The following is a 15,753-nucleotide window of genomic DNA, read 5'->3' as shown; positions in this document are numbered from 1 at the left end:
TAGAATGCATTAAAAAAAAGTACTTTTCTTACACCAAACCGTGTTTGTGAAACCCAGTTGTGAGGTAAAATCTGAAGTATGCATATCTGCAAAACCTATTGTTCAAATTTTCAAAATCCCAGCATGGTAGTGTCCATGTTTGCTGTTGTGATGTTGCAGTATTTAATATTGAAGCTTTGAACATTTGAAACAACATGCTGAGAGATAGTTATTAGTCTAATGTTGTAATGATGCCTCTGACAGAGGAGCAATTATGTTTATAAGATAATGTTACTCCTTTGGAAGCAGTCCGGAGTCACCCCTGGATCCAGCAGTTCTATTATAAATGGATAAATAGGGCAGCACGGTGGCTCAGTGGTTGGCACTGTTGCCTCACAGTGCCAGGCACCCAGGTTCAACTCCAGCCTTGAGCGGCTGTCAGTGTGGAGTTTGCACATTCTCCCAGTGTCTGCATGAGTTTCCTCCCACAGTCCTAAGATGTGCAGGTTAGGTGAATTTGCCATGCTAAATTGCCCATAGTGTTCAGGGATGTGTAGGCTAGGTGCATTAGTCAGGGGATATGTAATGTAATAAGGTCGGGGAATGTGTCTGGGTGGGATACTCTTGAGAGGGTCAGTGTGGCCTTGATGGGCCGAATGGCCAGTTCTCAAACTGTAGGGCTTCTAAATTCAGTAGCAGTGCTAACATGCTGGTTTCAACAGTGAGTGAGCTCAGACTTGTTCAAGTGTTGGCCTATGTGGTCCTCTCAACATTAGGTAAGGTTCAAAGTCAGGAAACTGCAGCCATGGGCACAACTTATTTTACCATTTTGTTCTTTTTATACCACAGTGTGTGTAGGTTGATACCACAGCAACCATTTAAGTGACAGAACTGCTTCAAATAAGAACTGTATACAAATCAGGAAATGACAGGTTGATCAAGCAAATTGTGAATACATTGAATACTGCAATATTTGCCAACTCTCTCTTCCCAATAAAGAATACCTTTTGTTTGCAGTTTTTCAATTCTTATCATTTTGATGTCACTTCAGTTTCAAAGATTACAGAGACCTTTTACAAGAGAATAATCTGACTGTTTTCTGTTTCAAGCTCTTCCATATTGATTTTGGACATATTCTTGGCAATTTCAAGTCTAAGTTCGGGATTAAGAGAGAGCGTGTGCCTTTTATTCTTACCTACGACTTCATTCATGTCATTCAACAAGGAAAAACAGGAAACACTGAAAAGTTTAGCAGGTAATTAAATGGTCATGTCAGATCTGTTGTATTATGGCTCCATCAGAGCATGTTCTTATAAAAGAGACTAATAATAACAGCACATTGTTCTGGTATAATTGTTAGACTTGTATTGATATCCCAAACTAGAGCGCACTTTCTTAGGCGACCACAGCGTTGCAAATTGGCTTCCCTTTTATAAACATATGTACCATTTTAGTTCACTGCCTTTCCCCTATCCCTGCCCTTAATTACATTATGTATAACTGATATTTCCTTATAGTGCTGCAATAGTTAGCAACATATCAAAATTTTAAGCACACATGTATTTGGCACATCTGAAGGATAGTAGAACGATAACAATGTTGCCGCTTATGTGATCCAAGCTGTTTTGATAGCATAGTCTACTATAATTTCCCAAGAAGACAAGCAAGCTAAGAAATTGGCAATTACAATTATTTAATTACTAAAACTTGAATCCATTCTGAAGTTTAAAATAAATTTAATATGGTAGTAATATTAATCATTTGCTAACTGTGTTGTATATTTACTAGCAAGAACTACAACTTCAGTGTGCCTTTATGTCCTCTGTAAAGTCAGCTTAAAGTTATTAAGGTTCTTGATTAGTAAGCATTGGGAACTTTGCCATGAATTGGAAAGATGCAGATTTGAGCCCAACTTCGCTTGCTTAGAATTCCCAATATTGCTGTTGAAAATTAGATCAAATGATTCCATCCAGCCAGACTCATTTCTGTATCTAGTGTCCAGCGCATACAATTGGCTTCATCTCCTAATTATCATTTACCAAATGGAAAGCATATAGGGATAAGACAAACATGGAGGGGTAAACATTTTCATGTGTAATGCTGATGATCAAAAGCTCACAGAAAATGTTAATACTCATGCTTTATTTTCATTTCTGAGAGTTATTTGATTGATTTTGAGTAATCAAGTTAGACAAAGGAAACCTAATGGTGGTGGTTACTTTAAGAGCCCCTCAAGCTAATTTGGTTTTGTAGGTTCACTCAATCATTGAAACATTCTGCCTCATAAAGGAATAACATTTGGTATGATCCCAGCTGTTGTTGTTACTGGACAAGACGGATCCCAGTTTGAAATCTGACTTGATTGTTAAGAACAAAAGAAAACTAAGTGATCCATCATTGAAACACAAGCATTCAATACCGTAAATATTGTTTTAGCAATAAAGTAGACATTTGCACAAAAAGAAATTTAATATGAAATAGAATAAATCAAGCTATATACAGACAACTCAAGTTTAAAGACCTTTATAAGACACTGGTAAACTAGGTTCCTATTAAAACAAACAATATCCCTTTATGATACTCAAACACTTGACCAAACTCCCTTCCCTACTGCACATACGGTTTGACTTGGTTGTGTCTAACTCCTATTTCTTGGGAACCTGATAACCTTTTCCTTGAATCTTCATACAATCAAGCTTGAACTTTCTCACCATCAAATAACCCCGTTAGGGTTTTAAACAAATACTTCTGGTCTAGAATTTAAAATTAAGTTCCCTACACTGAGAATTCATTTCTTAACTATTTTGACATTATCTCTCTTCTTTAAGGGCAAATTACACATCCAGCTTCAGTCAACATTCTAAAAATCCTAGATAAAGCAGCAAACTTAGGCCATTCACCCCATCAAGTCAGCTCTGCCATTCAATCATGGCTGATATGTTTCTCAAATCCATTGACTTGCCTTCTCCTTTAACTATTCATCCCCTTTTTAATTAAGAACCTATTTGCTTCAGTTTTAAGGGTTCTTAATGTGAACTGCACAACATTCTGTGGCAGTGAGTTCCACAGATTCACCACACTTTCACTGAAGAAATTTCTTCTCCTAGGTCTTCCTATGAGAAGATAGTCTTCCCTTCCCTCTTGAGGCTGTGTCCTCTGATCCTAGTCTCCCCTAGCAGTGAAAACATCCTCTCCACATCCTCCCTATCCAGGCCTCTCAGAATTCTATAAGTTTCGATGAGATCCCCCTCATCTTTCTAAACTCCATTGAGTACAGATCCAGAGTCCTCAATCACTGCTGGTATGACCAGTCCTTCATCCCCTGCATCATTCTTGTAAACCTCTCCCTTTGGACCCCCTCCAAAGCCAGCACATCCTTTTGTAGATGTGGGGTGCAAATGTGCTCTCAATGTTCCAAATGGGGTGTGATGAGAGCCTTATACAACCTCAGTAGTACATCATTGCGCTTTATATTCTAACCCTCTCAAAATGAATGTTAACATTGCATTTGCCTTCCTAACTCCCCACTGAACATTAATATGTTACCCTTATGAGAATCTTGAACTAGGACTCTTAAGTTCCTCTGTGTTTCAGATTTCCAAAGCCTTTCCTCATTACAAAGTAGTCCAAACTTCTATTCTTCCTACCAAAGTGTATAACTTCTCACATTTTCACATTGTATTCCATCTGCCAATTCTTTGCCCACTCTCCTAGCCTGTTCATGTCCTTCTGTAGCCTCCCTGTTTCCTTATCAGTAACTATCTCCCTACCTATCTTTGCAAACTTAGCAACAATGGCCTCAACTCCAACATCTATATACATAACAGGAATAGTTGTACAAAGTTAAAAATCACACAACATCAAGTTATAGTCCAACAGGTTTATTTGGAAGAACTAGCTTTCAGAGCACTGCTCCTTCATCAGATGGTTGTGCAATACTAGTATTTCTGAATCAGGAACAGTTGTGGTCCCAACACCTGACATCTGCAGACCTCCATGAGTCACCAGCTGCCATCCTGACAAAGACCCCTTTATCACCACTCTCTGCCTTCTGCTAGTCAGCCAATCCTCGACCCATGGTGTACTTTGTCCCTAAGACCATGGACTCTTATCATATTGAGCAGCAGAAAGGCCTTCTGAAAATCCAAATAGATCACATCTACTGGTTTTCCTTTGTCTAACTTGCTCACTGACACCTCAAAGAATTCTAGCAGATTTACCAGGAATGACCTCCCTTTGACCAAGTTGTGCTGACTCAGCCCTCTTTCACCACGCACTTCCAAGTACTCCACAATCTATCCTCAATAATGGACTGTAAAATCTTACCAAAACCCTAACCTGCCTACATTTTCCCATCTTCTGTTCCTCTTCCTTTTTAAACGGGTGTGACATTTGAAACCTTTCTTGAAGTCTTTCTTGAAATGCCCCAAAACCAAAAGAAGTCTGAACTCTTCTGTCTGAAAGCTAATGTACAACTATTACTCTGTTACTCATAAAAGCACATCCACTGAAACCAAAACCCTGTTGATCCCTCTCACTCATTACACTTCTGAATAAATCACCAAGGCTACTGAAATACCTACAAGTTAATCATTACATTCTTTCATAGACACAGATCAAACACAAATGCCAGAAGTACAAAATCCAGACTCTCAAATAAATGTTGTATGTAAACCATCAATATTTTTTTCATAAATTTCGTGAGTGATTTGCACTGATAGCCACTGATTCTTTTAAGTACCAATATTTATCTTCAGCATTTTGAAATGAAATGCAGAATTCATCTTAAATTGAAGTCTTTCTCCTTTTAATACTACCATTGCCAGCCAAGCACCTCATTAGTGATTTAGGAACGTTAATTCCCCTTTCTACTTGGCAGACTGGTGAATTAACCACCCAGAGTTTGCTGCAACAAAATGTATGTCATACCTGAATTTTTATCTCCTTTTCACATCCAGAAGTTGTGCATTTTGTATTGTTATCTATTTTTGGAAGGTTCCGTCAATATTGTGAAGAAGCTTACCTGATTCTGCGCAAGAATGGAAACCTGTTTATTACTCTGTTTGCACTAATGTTGACAGCAGGTCTACCTGAGCTAAGCTCCATCAAAGATATCCAATACCTTAAGGTAAAACTTTTTTATACCTGTATTCCATTGGAATTATTTCAGAAATGCTAAAGCAAAATATTGAGGCCTAGCAATTTGAGATAGAAGCATGAATGCTGGATAGACTGAACGCGTCTGACAGCATTTGTGGAGAATGAAACAAAGAAACCTTTCATAAAGTGAGGCCTTTTGAACCAGTTTGTTAAACATTGGGAACCTGTCAGTGAGCTTTAAAACACAGACTTGTACGCCTTTGTTCACAGTGAATTTTCATTATTGCTTATTCCATGGAATAACACAGGAAACAAAAACTAAACACAAGCAATGAGGAAAAGAAATTGGATCACATCTTTGCAACTATCCAAACTCATTTCTCTGCGCTTCCAAGTATTGGATTAAGATGACATCTTTCTCCTTGCTTTGACCAACAGTAGTAAAATGATCCAGCACATTTTTTTTCCAATCCTTCCCACCAATTCTGAAGTACATGCCAATGACACTCTAAATTGCCTACTTGCATTTAGAGTCCTAAGAGATATACAGCAAGGACACAGGCAACTCATCCATTTCGATCAGATATCCTAAATTAATCTAATCCCATTTACCAATATTTGGTCCATATCCCTCTGAACCCTTCCTATTCATATACCCATCTAGATGCCTTTTAAATGTTGTAATTGTACCAGCCTCCACCACTCTTTTTCTGGCAGCTCATTCCATACACACACTACCCTCTGCATGAAAAAGCTGTGCCTTAGGTCCCTTTTAAATCTTTCCCCTCTCACCTTAAACCTATGCCCTCTAGCTCTGGATTCCCCTCCCGTGGGGAAAAGACCTTGACTATTCGCCCTACCCATGCCCCTACTGATTTTATAAACCTCTATAATGTCGCCCTTCATCCTCTGATGCTCCCAGGAAAATAGCCCCAGTCTAGTCAGCCTTTCCCTATAGTGCAACATCCTTTTAAATCTTTTCTGAACCCTACCAAGGTTCACATCTTTCCTATAGTAGGGAGACTAGAATTGAATGCATTATTCCAAAAGTTGCCTAACCTAAGATCAGGATTTATCGACATCTGAAAGATTGTGGGGTGTGTTTGTGATTGTTTTCATCTTTCCAATGTGAGGACATCCAAATGTCTTTTGGGATGGTCAGCTGAGACTGAATGTATTATGTGATACAGCATGGAAACAGTTCCTTCGGTCCAAGTCATCCATGCAGACCAGAATTCGACCAAAGAGTCTGGTTTCAGTGCTGTACATCTGACCCTGACTATGTGAAGGCCTGCAAAAACTACCTGTGCCCTGGTGCCGCTGGTCTCATCTCAAAAGATTATTCCTGCTGGTTCTGTGATATGACAGATATTTAATAATGGGTGATTCAAAAAAAGTTTATTTTGCTTTAATTGAAGTATGCAAACATTAGAGTTACTTAATGTCATCAAAGTTGGCTATATACACCTAAATATGTTGAGTACTTTTGTACTAAGTACTTGTTCGCAGTCAAATTTTCTTTCAACTTCTTCACACGTGTTGTTTCTGAAGAAAATTTCATAACAAACGAGAAAAGGGAATTAATGCTCAAATGGCTGCTTTGAGGTATTATCATTCCATAATTTTTATTTTTTTTTCAATTACCCCGGGTCCGTTCATAATGTGGACACTAAGTGTTTGTGATATTCTATCATTTTAAACAGTTCACACAAATAAACTGACCCATCTGTGGACATACAATGAGTTGAATTTTTCTGACTCTGTGGAAATGGTTTTTGAGGCAGTTACGGCGGGGTTGGGAGGGGTGAGGTGGTAGGGCAATAAGTAAGAGAGGAATCAGTCAGGATGGCTATCCAATGCATTCCTGCCTCTGGGAAAATGTCCATGGGCAGGGGGAGAACTGGTTTAGCTGCATGCTCCATGAAGGGCAGCCATTTAAGAAAATTAGCATCTACTGACAGGGTGTTTTGTGACAGTGCTGGTAGTTTTCCACCATTGAAATCCGCCGTCCCTGCCAACTGCAGAGCCTGACAGTTCGTTGCCATCTTAGCAGGAGGCCAGGGGAACCAGAGGCTGCATGTCACAGTAGGATGGAAGACCACAGCTAGACTTAATCCTGGTCAAATAATTTCCCCTCTAGCCCAATGGTCTGGCTAAATACAGGCCTGTTGTGGTTGTTGAGTTGTCCAGAGTCACTGGAGAACTCTGATGTCAAGGCTTCCTCTCCAACTGGGCCTGCCTACCATTCAGATCTGTCGACCTCTTACTGGGCCTGCAGCTTGATGAACCAGAAGGATAGCAAGCAAGGAAGTTTGCACTGGCCATGATGACATGGGTGGGCTCAGGAACCCATGTTTAGTTCAAATGCAGGGACCCCTGATACAAAAACATAAGTGGCTTCAGTATCCAGAAGCATGGAATACAAGGTAGGGGATTGGTTAGCAGATATGGAGTGGCAGATATTTAGAGAGAGATTTCAAAATACTTAAGTATGTTCATGTTTTAAATAAAACCACCATCCACAGGAAATTTAAAAGTTGGAAAAGCATCAAACTTATAAAAAAATACATCATTGTAGGAAGATGAGTGGTAGGTCGGTTGATTGGTCAGAATATAAAGAACAGCAGAGAATAACTGCATGATAAATTGAGTTGGAAAAAATTAGAGAGGAAGCTAGTTAGAAATATAAAAATGCTTAGCTTGAGTATTTAAAAAGGGAGACAGTAAGTATAAAATAAGTGTTGGTCCTCTGGTGAGTGAGAATGTGAAGGAAATAGCAGATGAAACAAATATTTTGCTTTGTCTTTACTATAGAAGATGCATAAAAAAACATTTTAATAGCCTCAGGGGGTTCTATGAAATTACAATCAGGAGAGAGTGGTACAAAGCAAACCGATGGAGCTGTGGGCTGATGAGTCTGTCACCAAGTGAACTTAATCTAAGGTCTTAAAAGAGATTTCTGTTGAGGTAGTCGATGCCTTGATGTTAATTTTCCAACGTTTTCTCATTTCAGAAAATATTCCAACAGTCTGGAAAATAGCAAATATAGCCACTGTAGTCAAGAAGGACTGGAGGCAGGAATCCAGTCTGGTTAGCTTGACATCTGTCACTGGGAAAGCATTAGAATCAATAGTTAGAGACCATAGACTTGTACTTTAAAAAACGCACGCACTCAAGGTAATTGAGAAGAAATAGCATGGTTTTGTTAAAGGGAAATGTGTAGAGCCACTTTATTGGAGTTCTTTGAAGGTGTAACAAGGTTTATGCATAAAGGGGAGTCTACATGCACTGTACTTGGATTCCAATGAGGCATTTGCTAAGGCTCCACGTTTTAAAAAAAATCATTCTGGCTTAGATAAAAGCTTGGGCTGGCTGACAGAAAACCAAACTTAAATAGGTTTTTGTCTGATTGGTAAGATGTGACGAGCAGAGCCTTTTGGGATTTGTTGGGGTTTCATCTTTATAGAATTTCCATCAATGTCTTCGATGAGGGGTGCAAAGGCATGGCAGCTAAATTCACAGATGGTACCAACATAGGTAGGAAAGGATGTTGTGGAGATGACATAAGGAGGTTGCAGAGGGATATAGATGTGTTGAGTGAGCAGGCAAAAGGCTGGCCTGGTAGATGGACTATAATGTAGGAAAATGTGAAGTTGTTCACTTTGGTAGAAAGAATGCAAAAGCAGGATTTATTTAAATGGAGAATGATTGAAGAATTTAAAGGTGCAGAGGAATTTGGATGTTCTGTTATGAGTTACAAGAAGATAGTATGCTAGTACAGCATGCAATCAGGAAGATTAATGGGATGCTATCCTTAATTACAATACGATTTGGGCAAATATGTTGTTTGTGATACACTGGGCATTAATGAAGACCTCTCAAATACTATGCAGAGTTTTGCTCTACTCTGGGAATGGTTCAGAGGAGTTTACTAAATTGATTCTTGGAATGAGGGGAATGTCTAATGAAGATAGATTGGACAGGGCAGACTTGTTTCCATTGGAATTTAGAAAAGCACTGGGTGAGTTATAATGCAAGAGATTTTTATTAGTTTTTTTATTAGATTACTTACAGTGTGGAAACAGGCCCTTTGGCCCAACAAGTCCACAGCGATCTTCCGAAGAGCAACCCACCCAGACCCATTCCCCTACATTAACCCCTTCACCTAACACTACAGGCAATTTAGCATGGCCAGTTCACCGAACCTGCACATTTTTGGACTGTGGGAAGAAACCGGAGAACCCAGAGGAAACCCACACAGATGTGAGGAGAATGTGCAAACTCCTCACATTCTGAATTGTGGATGTGAAAAGAACGTTTCTTCTTGTGTATGAATCCAGAACGTTTTTCCAAAAAAAAAGGTACCACTGTTTCAGACTGACAGAAGATTTTTTTTTTCCCTCCTGAGGGTTGTGTGACTTTGGAAGTCTCTGCCTCAGATGGTGGCGAAGGCCAGGTCATTACATATTTTAAAGACAAAGGGGGTTGATAGAGAAATCAACTTTGGCTACCTGAAACTGTCTATTTTGAGGCAGAGAAATTGATAATATCACTTTCTCTTAAGTATCCTTCAGTCATACTGGGCTAGATGCTTTTCTCCCCATTTTGTTTCTCTTTTATTTGTGGTTGAGACTGAAGCTGCGTTAGAGTTCTGGAGAGTCAAGCCACCATCAGTACAGTGTGTCAGTGCACTATTTAACTATAATTACAGAGTTATCGGGGTAGATGGGAAAATGGAATTTGAAACAGAAAAATATCAAGTATGACCTTATTGAATGATGGGGCAATCTAGAGGGGCAGAATGGTCTTCTCCGATTTTCTATGTTTGTTTGTACCCCAGCAGTGACAAATGGCCTGGATGCTCAATCCTATTGGTACTCCTGTAGCTAAACCACTAACACTCAATCCAAGTTGCTGCATCCTCCAACACCTAACACTGAATATGCAAAGCAGAAGAAATAGAATGACCTTATCTGTAATTATAGTCAAATAGTGCACTGACACACTGTACTGATGGTGGCTTGACTCTCCAGAACTCTAACGCAGCTTCAGTCTCAACCACAAATAAAAGAGAAAACAAAATGGGGAGAAAAGCATCTAGCCTAGTATGACTGAAGGATACTTACGAGAAAGTGATATTATCAATTTCTCTGCCTCAAAATAGACAGTTTCAGGTAGCCAAAGTTGGGTGCCAATTGGACTTTTAATTTTGTGATTTCCAATGTCATACGTCTTTGTTAGATTGCAACCCTGTTTTTCTAAATTTCCTCCTTTTTGGCTCCAGGACTCTCTGGCTTTGGGTAAAAGTGATGACGAAGCATTGAAGCACTTTCGACAGAAGTTTGATGAGGCCCTTCGTGAAAGCTGGACAACGAAAGTGAACTGGATGGCTCACATTGTGGCCAAAGACAAATGGTCCTAGTGCATTTTCAGCAGTGCACTGAAATGAATACAGGGTGTTTAATTGAGAAGACAGCTTCCTTCTGGACCATATTGCAGGAGAATGTTGCAGTTGTTGCACTCCATGCCTTCCAACTTCCAGTGTGTTATGAAATATGTATATATTTGCTGGATCTTGCTGACTTTGCATGCTGCAAGCGACTGATTGCTTCACCTTGAGATTTTTAATGGCATGGTACTCTTAGAATAAATCAACACTTTTTTCAGAAGTTGAGGTTGACTGATACCAAATATTGAACACTATCAATATAATACTGTGTGATTGATATTGGGTGTTTATATTCATACGTTTGCTGATTTATTTTAAGTGGAAGATTTGTATTTTAAATCAGTTGGTCTGGATCGAAAGATCATAGTAGGATCCAGTGAACAGGAATTGGTGATACATTTTGTTTTGAAATAAGCATTTGTGTAATTCTGGATTTTGGCTAACACCAGTGTATCCCATGGTAAAACACCCATCTCCGTATCTGTCTCCTTGCATACTGTTTGGTCAGTGCCATATTGTTGCAGATGTTGTTTTATATCCAAGGAGAATGAATGATTCTGTTTTCACTGAAAATCTTGAACAATAGGTCAACATGATATAGTTGGTCTAGAAGGAAAATAAACTGGTATTTTATACCTGGGCACACCTACCCATGACACTACTTCTCCTGATTCCTTGTTATTGTATGGATGATTTATGGTAAATAAGCCTAGAATTGCCATTTTGCTCTCCAATCATTGTTGAGATCTTAGCTCTGAATAAGGAAAATGCTTAGCAGTGGTGGATTTCTGAATTTCCATTTTAACACGTCAAGCCAACTTTAGTTTTTGAGTGATTCAGTCACGCTTTTTGGTGTGTTTCAGATGATGTTGTAGAGATGGTTAAAAAGATAGCTTCAATTTTGCACCATTGGAATTAATTCAAAGGGCTTTAGCTACATTTTGCAGCCTGTTAACCCAGGAATGATAAAGGTTCCCTGTCACTTTAATGATTAGGATAAATTGAAATCAGCTTTTACATTCCATTCTGGAGTGTAGCTTTTTAAAATTCTTTCTTGGGATGTACTCATTGCTGGCTGGGCCAGCAGTTATTGCCCATTCTGATTTGTGCTGGAGAACTTCTGGTCCATTTGTTGTAAGTAGACAAACAATGGCACTAGCGAGGGAGTTCCAGGATTTTAACTTAGCAACGCCAATGAAATGGTGATAGATTTTCAAGTCAGGATAGTGAGTGGCTTGGTCTGGTGGGGGGAGGAATCTTACACGTAGTGGTGCTCTCATGCATCGTGTCCTTCCAAAGAATACATTTCACATGTTTGGAAGGAATTGTCAAAAGGCAGCTTGATGAGTTAACATAAGTGCGTACAATTCATGTAACACACTTATGTTGGTGGTAAAGAGAATGAAAATTATGGATGGGGTGCCAATCACACAAGCTGCCCTATCTTGTGTAAACTTGTATTAACAGTATCAGTTCAACAAAAGGCAACAGAGAGGATACGTGTAGGCAAACGAATTACTCTGATTACATGTGTAATCATAATGTAAACATGGACCTTGGATGTAGTTGATATTGTCCAGGTGGTCAGATGTGTCATGAGTACAGATGTGCTTATCTGATATTTTGCAATGGGATTCACTTTTATCAGTGTTATCAAGTTTGCTAACTAATGTTTTGAGGAATGAACTACTTCTACCCAAATTGGACCTACACCACAGTTTAAATGAATAGAGAATGTATTGGTATTTACAAAATGTAAATTGTTTAACAAACAACATGGAACAATTTTTTCACTTGATCTTTGAATTGTAAACGCCAGATTGTCCTGCAGTGATTCTGATGTGAAATTGTACTGGAAAACTACTGTTTCTACTGTGGTGGAGGCCTTCTGTCATTCCATTTAGATACACCCAAAGCACACTGCACCCGAAGTGCCCACTGAAGCTAACCACAAAGATGATCACTTGGTTCAATCTGAATGTTAGTTTTTTTCTGACCCTCAGCAGCTGTTGTTTATTCAGGGTGTTGCCACTTTTCTTTTGACTCAGCTATTTTAATGCTGCTTTAATTTGCCTTTATCTACCGTGCTGCTCAATGGAGGGAGAAGATATATAACAAAGTAATAGTGAGCACTGCAGTTTTGATGCTTAATGGAATGATACTGCATTTTCTCTTCCCTGGTGCTGTTGCAGGCAAACACTTGTAATTTGTGCAATACAAAGATTTTTGTGACAACATAGCCACAGCTGCAGCCATTAAAACATTAGTGGGGGAAACCACCCTCAATTCTTCTGCCTTTTCAGGTGAAGGGCTCTCATGGTTTTAACAATATCGGTATTACAAGTTCATGCAACCTTTGCTTTCAATTTTTAAGCTGAAAATTTATTAAAGGGTAATTTGGAATAAGATAGCTTCCTTACAAGCATTGGGTATGTGGTGTTATCAGGATTTAACTGTGTGGAATATTATATGGTAAATAAATGTTCACAAGCACAGTGTATCAATTTTGGATTATTATTGGAGTTCTTCGCTACAGAAATCTCCAGTTAAGAAATCCACTATTTATCATCGTGCTTAATATGAAAAAAAAACTGGTAAGATGGACAAGTTTATTTTTAACCTAACAGTGAATTGAAGTGATTTTGATTTGCACAGTTTAACCTAAATGCATAGATATTAATATTTTAGTGCACTTTAGCAGATAGTTAATGTCTCTGGCCTCGACTGAGAGGATGGTGACAGCACTGGTCTCAGCAGAGATACCTCTTTTATATGCTTGAGATTGACATGAACATATGCCAACTACAGTCCTGAAATTATTACAGCTTACCTTTAACTGTTCAGGTTTGATGTTTGTCAGATATTCTGAGTAATACTGGAATTTCTTGAAGCTCTCAACTGATTATTTATTTGGGAAAATTATTTCATCAGTAAGGAAACCAAATTATAAGGATGGTTTACTTTTTTTTGTATGTATATTATGAAATATATGCCTGTTTCCAATCCATCCAAAATACTATATATAGGCAAACATTATACTGGCCTGGGAAAAGCCGCAAAAAATTTTCAAATCTAAAGGAATACAGCTGATTTTAAAAAAGCATTCTAAAAAGTCAGTAGGATATATTGCTAACTTTGGCTAGTGGTTGTGAAGATAGAGAGGTAATGGAGAAGGACTGTGTTCAAATGTTCCATTAATTGAGATTTACATTTGTATGCTAGATCTATGCTATATAAATTATTTATTTCGTTTAAATGCATTTTCAATGTGTATTTTATCTTCCCATATGTTTATCAACCCTCATCCATTCTCCCTGTTAGAAATGTGGAACATTAAGTTACGGACTACTCCATGGTTGCTGTCAATGCTGCTTAATATGAGCATAAGACTTAGAAATGGCACAGCAGATTGTTCGTCTGTGTCAGGCTTTTCCCACGCTTGTGGGGTGCTATGGTCCACCTTGTAATTAGTAGAGAATTATCAAAGCTCGTCATCAGCATAAGCTATGGTTGAATGCCAGTTGAGGTTGGTTTTGGGATTTGAGCCAGTAACCTCACTATCTGTATTCTAATGCTCCACTATCAATGCTACTGTTCTGCTTTTTGTACATTGTTTATAATAATCAAAAATGCTTGTTGCTACTACTGAATTGTGTAGATTTGTACAGAATTATTATAGGGTTTAAAAACAAATTTTCTCCATAAGGGCTTGGGCAACACTCCTATAATAATCCACCAAATATTATGCAGACTGTGGATTTATTTAATTGTGTCCTTGTAATAAATAAGTAAACTGTATGATAAATAAGTGGCATGCAGGAAACTGTGCCTTCAAAGATTTGCCATAGATTTTGAATGTACTTGTTAAATGTTTCAGAATTTTATCCTGTTTATATTAAATCATGTCATTCCAGAAGAAAATTTGCAAGGACTTTCATTAAATGGCTGTTAAATGTATATTTTGTTTTTAAATAAATTTTTTTTATGAAACTTTGTCACAAAATTTTTCTTCTGTGTTAGAAAGAGTTTGCATCTAGTTAATTTTTGGTGTGCTGTATCTCAATTTCAAGGTGATGTCACAGAGGAGAAAGGAAAAAAAAACATTATAAACTCTGTTTTGAATCAACATCCCTTCAAAATGATAGAGTCAGGGCTGATGCCTGCATTTATTAATAGCAAGGGTAATGGTTTCTATTGAAAATCCTAGGTGTACACTCATAGGTAGAAACTTGGAATGTAAAGTGGGGAAGATAATCAATCAGGCAGACAATCATTGTCCACCACCAGATGGTGGGTTCTGCTGAGGAGAAGGTGACAAGTGTAGGGTGGAGTTTGCCTTCCAGCCCTGAAAGTAGGTTAGAGACAGACACAGTAGCTGCTGAGTCCTTGTAAATATTGAGACCCAAGGAAAGAGAGTCGCTAAGGCCTCTAGCCCTCATCCCACCTACTCTTTGACAACCATACCAAACCATCCCAAATGTCACCCCTTCCCCTGCCACTTACCTGCCCCATAACCTCAATGAGAGTCTATGTCTGCACCACCTTTCATGTCCCATCACTCTCACTGATAGTGGAGGTGGTGATGTAATGTTCACTCAAAACCCAGACAAATAATCTGGGGTCATGGGTTCAAATCTCACTGACTGCTACTGAAATGTAGATTTAAAATTAAGGCCAGTAATGGTTAACTTGAAACTACCATGAATTGGCATTTAAAAATTCCCCAGACAGAAAGGAATCTGCCATGCTTACCTGGTCTGACTACATGCAACTTCAGGTCTGCAGCAAGTGCCCTCTGAAGTGGCTGAGCAAGCCACTCAGTTCAATGGCAGTTAAGGATGGACATCAAATGCTGACCTCTCCAGTGCCATTCACATCTCATGAAGTAAAAAAAAATAAGATCCCTCCAAGCCATCCAGACCCCCAGCCTTCTTGCAAGTCAACTTACTGAGAACCAAACCACCACCACCTTCCAGACCAACCAATCCAGTATCCAGCATGGGGCTGCTGAGGTTCTCCCATGGTAAAGTAATATAAAAGTTTAAATATCTATTAGAACCTTTATTCTAATTAAGAACGCAACAATTTAAGGAAGCCCATTGTTTAAAAAATGTCAGACTTGTACTTTTAAGCCCACATCAGATGGCTAATCTTTAATCTGCTTGAGCTGTCAAACTGCAAACTCCCAATAGAAGTATGAGTTTATGGAAAACAGACAATCATGA

The 15,753-nt window shown here is 38.7% G+C and overlaps 1 protein-coding gene across 3 annotated transcripts in view; it reads left to right on the top strand.

Annotated features, from left to right (window-relative positions):
- pik3cb (phosphatidylinositol-4,5-bisphosphate 3-kinase, catalytic subunit beta) overlaps window positions 1-14,470 on the top strand; it is a 188,408-nt gene extending 173,938 nt beyond the window's left edge. For all 3 annotated transcript variants that reach the window (XM_072572810.1, XM_072572808.1, XM_072572809.1), the window contains 3 exons: window positions 1,089-1,234; window positions 4,975-5,107; window positions 10,364-14,470. In XM_072572810.1, coding sequence (XP_072428911.1) covers window positions 1,089-1,234; window positions 4,975-5,107; window positions 10,364-10,501 — 417 coding nt within the window. In that variant the 3' untranslated portion in view covers window positions 10,502-14,470. The remainder of the gene's footprint in view (window positions 1-1,088; window positions 1,235-4,974; window positions 5,108-10,363) is intronic.
- The last annotated feature ends 1,283 nt before the right edge of the window (window positions 14,471-15,753 follow it).

The sequence above is a fragment of the Chiloscyllium punctatum genome, chromosome 6 (genome assembly GCF_047496795.1).
Source record: "Chiloscyllium punctatum isolate Juve2018m chromosome 6, sChiPun1.3, whole genome shotgun sequence".
Taxonomy (NCBI): domain Eukaryota; kingdom Metazoa; phylum Chordata; class Chondrichthyes; order Orectolobiformes; family Hemiscylliidae; genus Chiloscyllium; species Chiloscyllium punctatum.
This window is presented reverse-complemented; position numbering and strand designations above follow the sequence as displayed.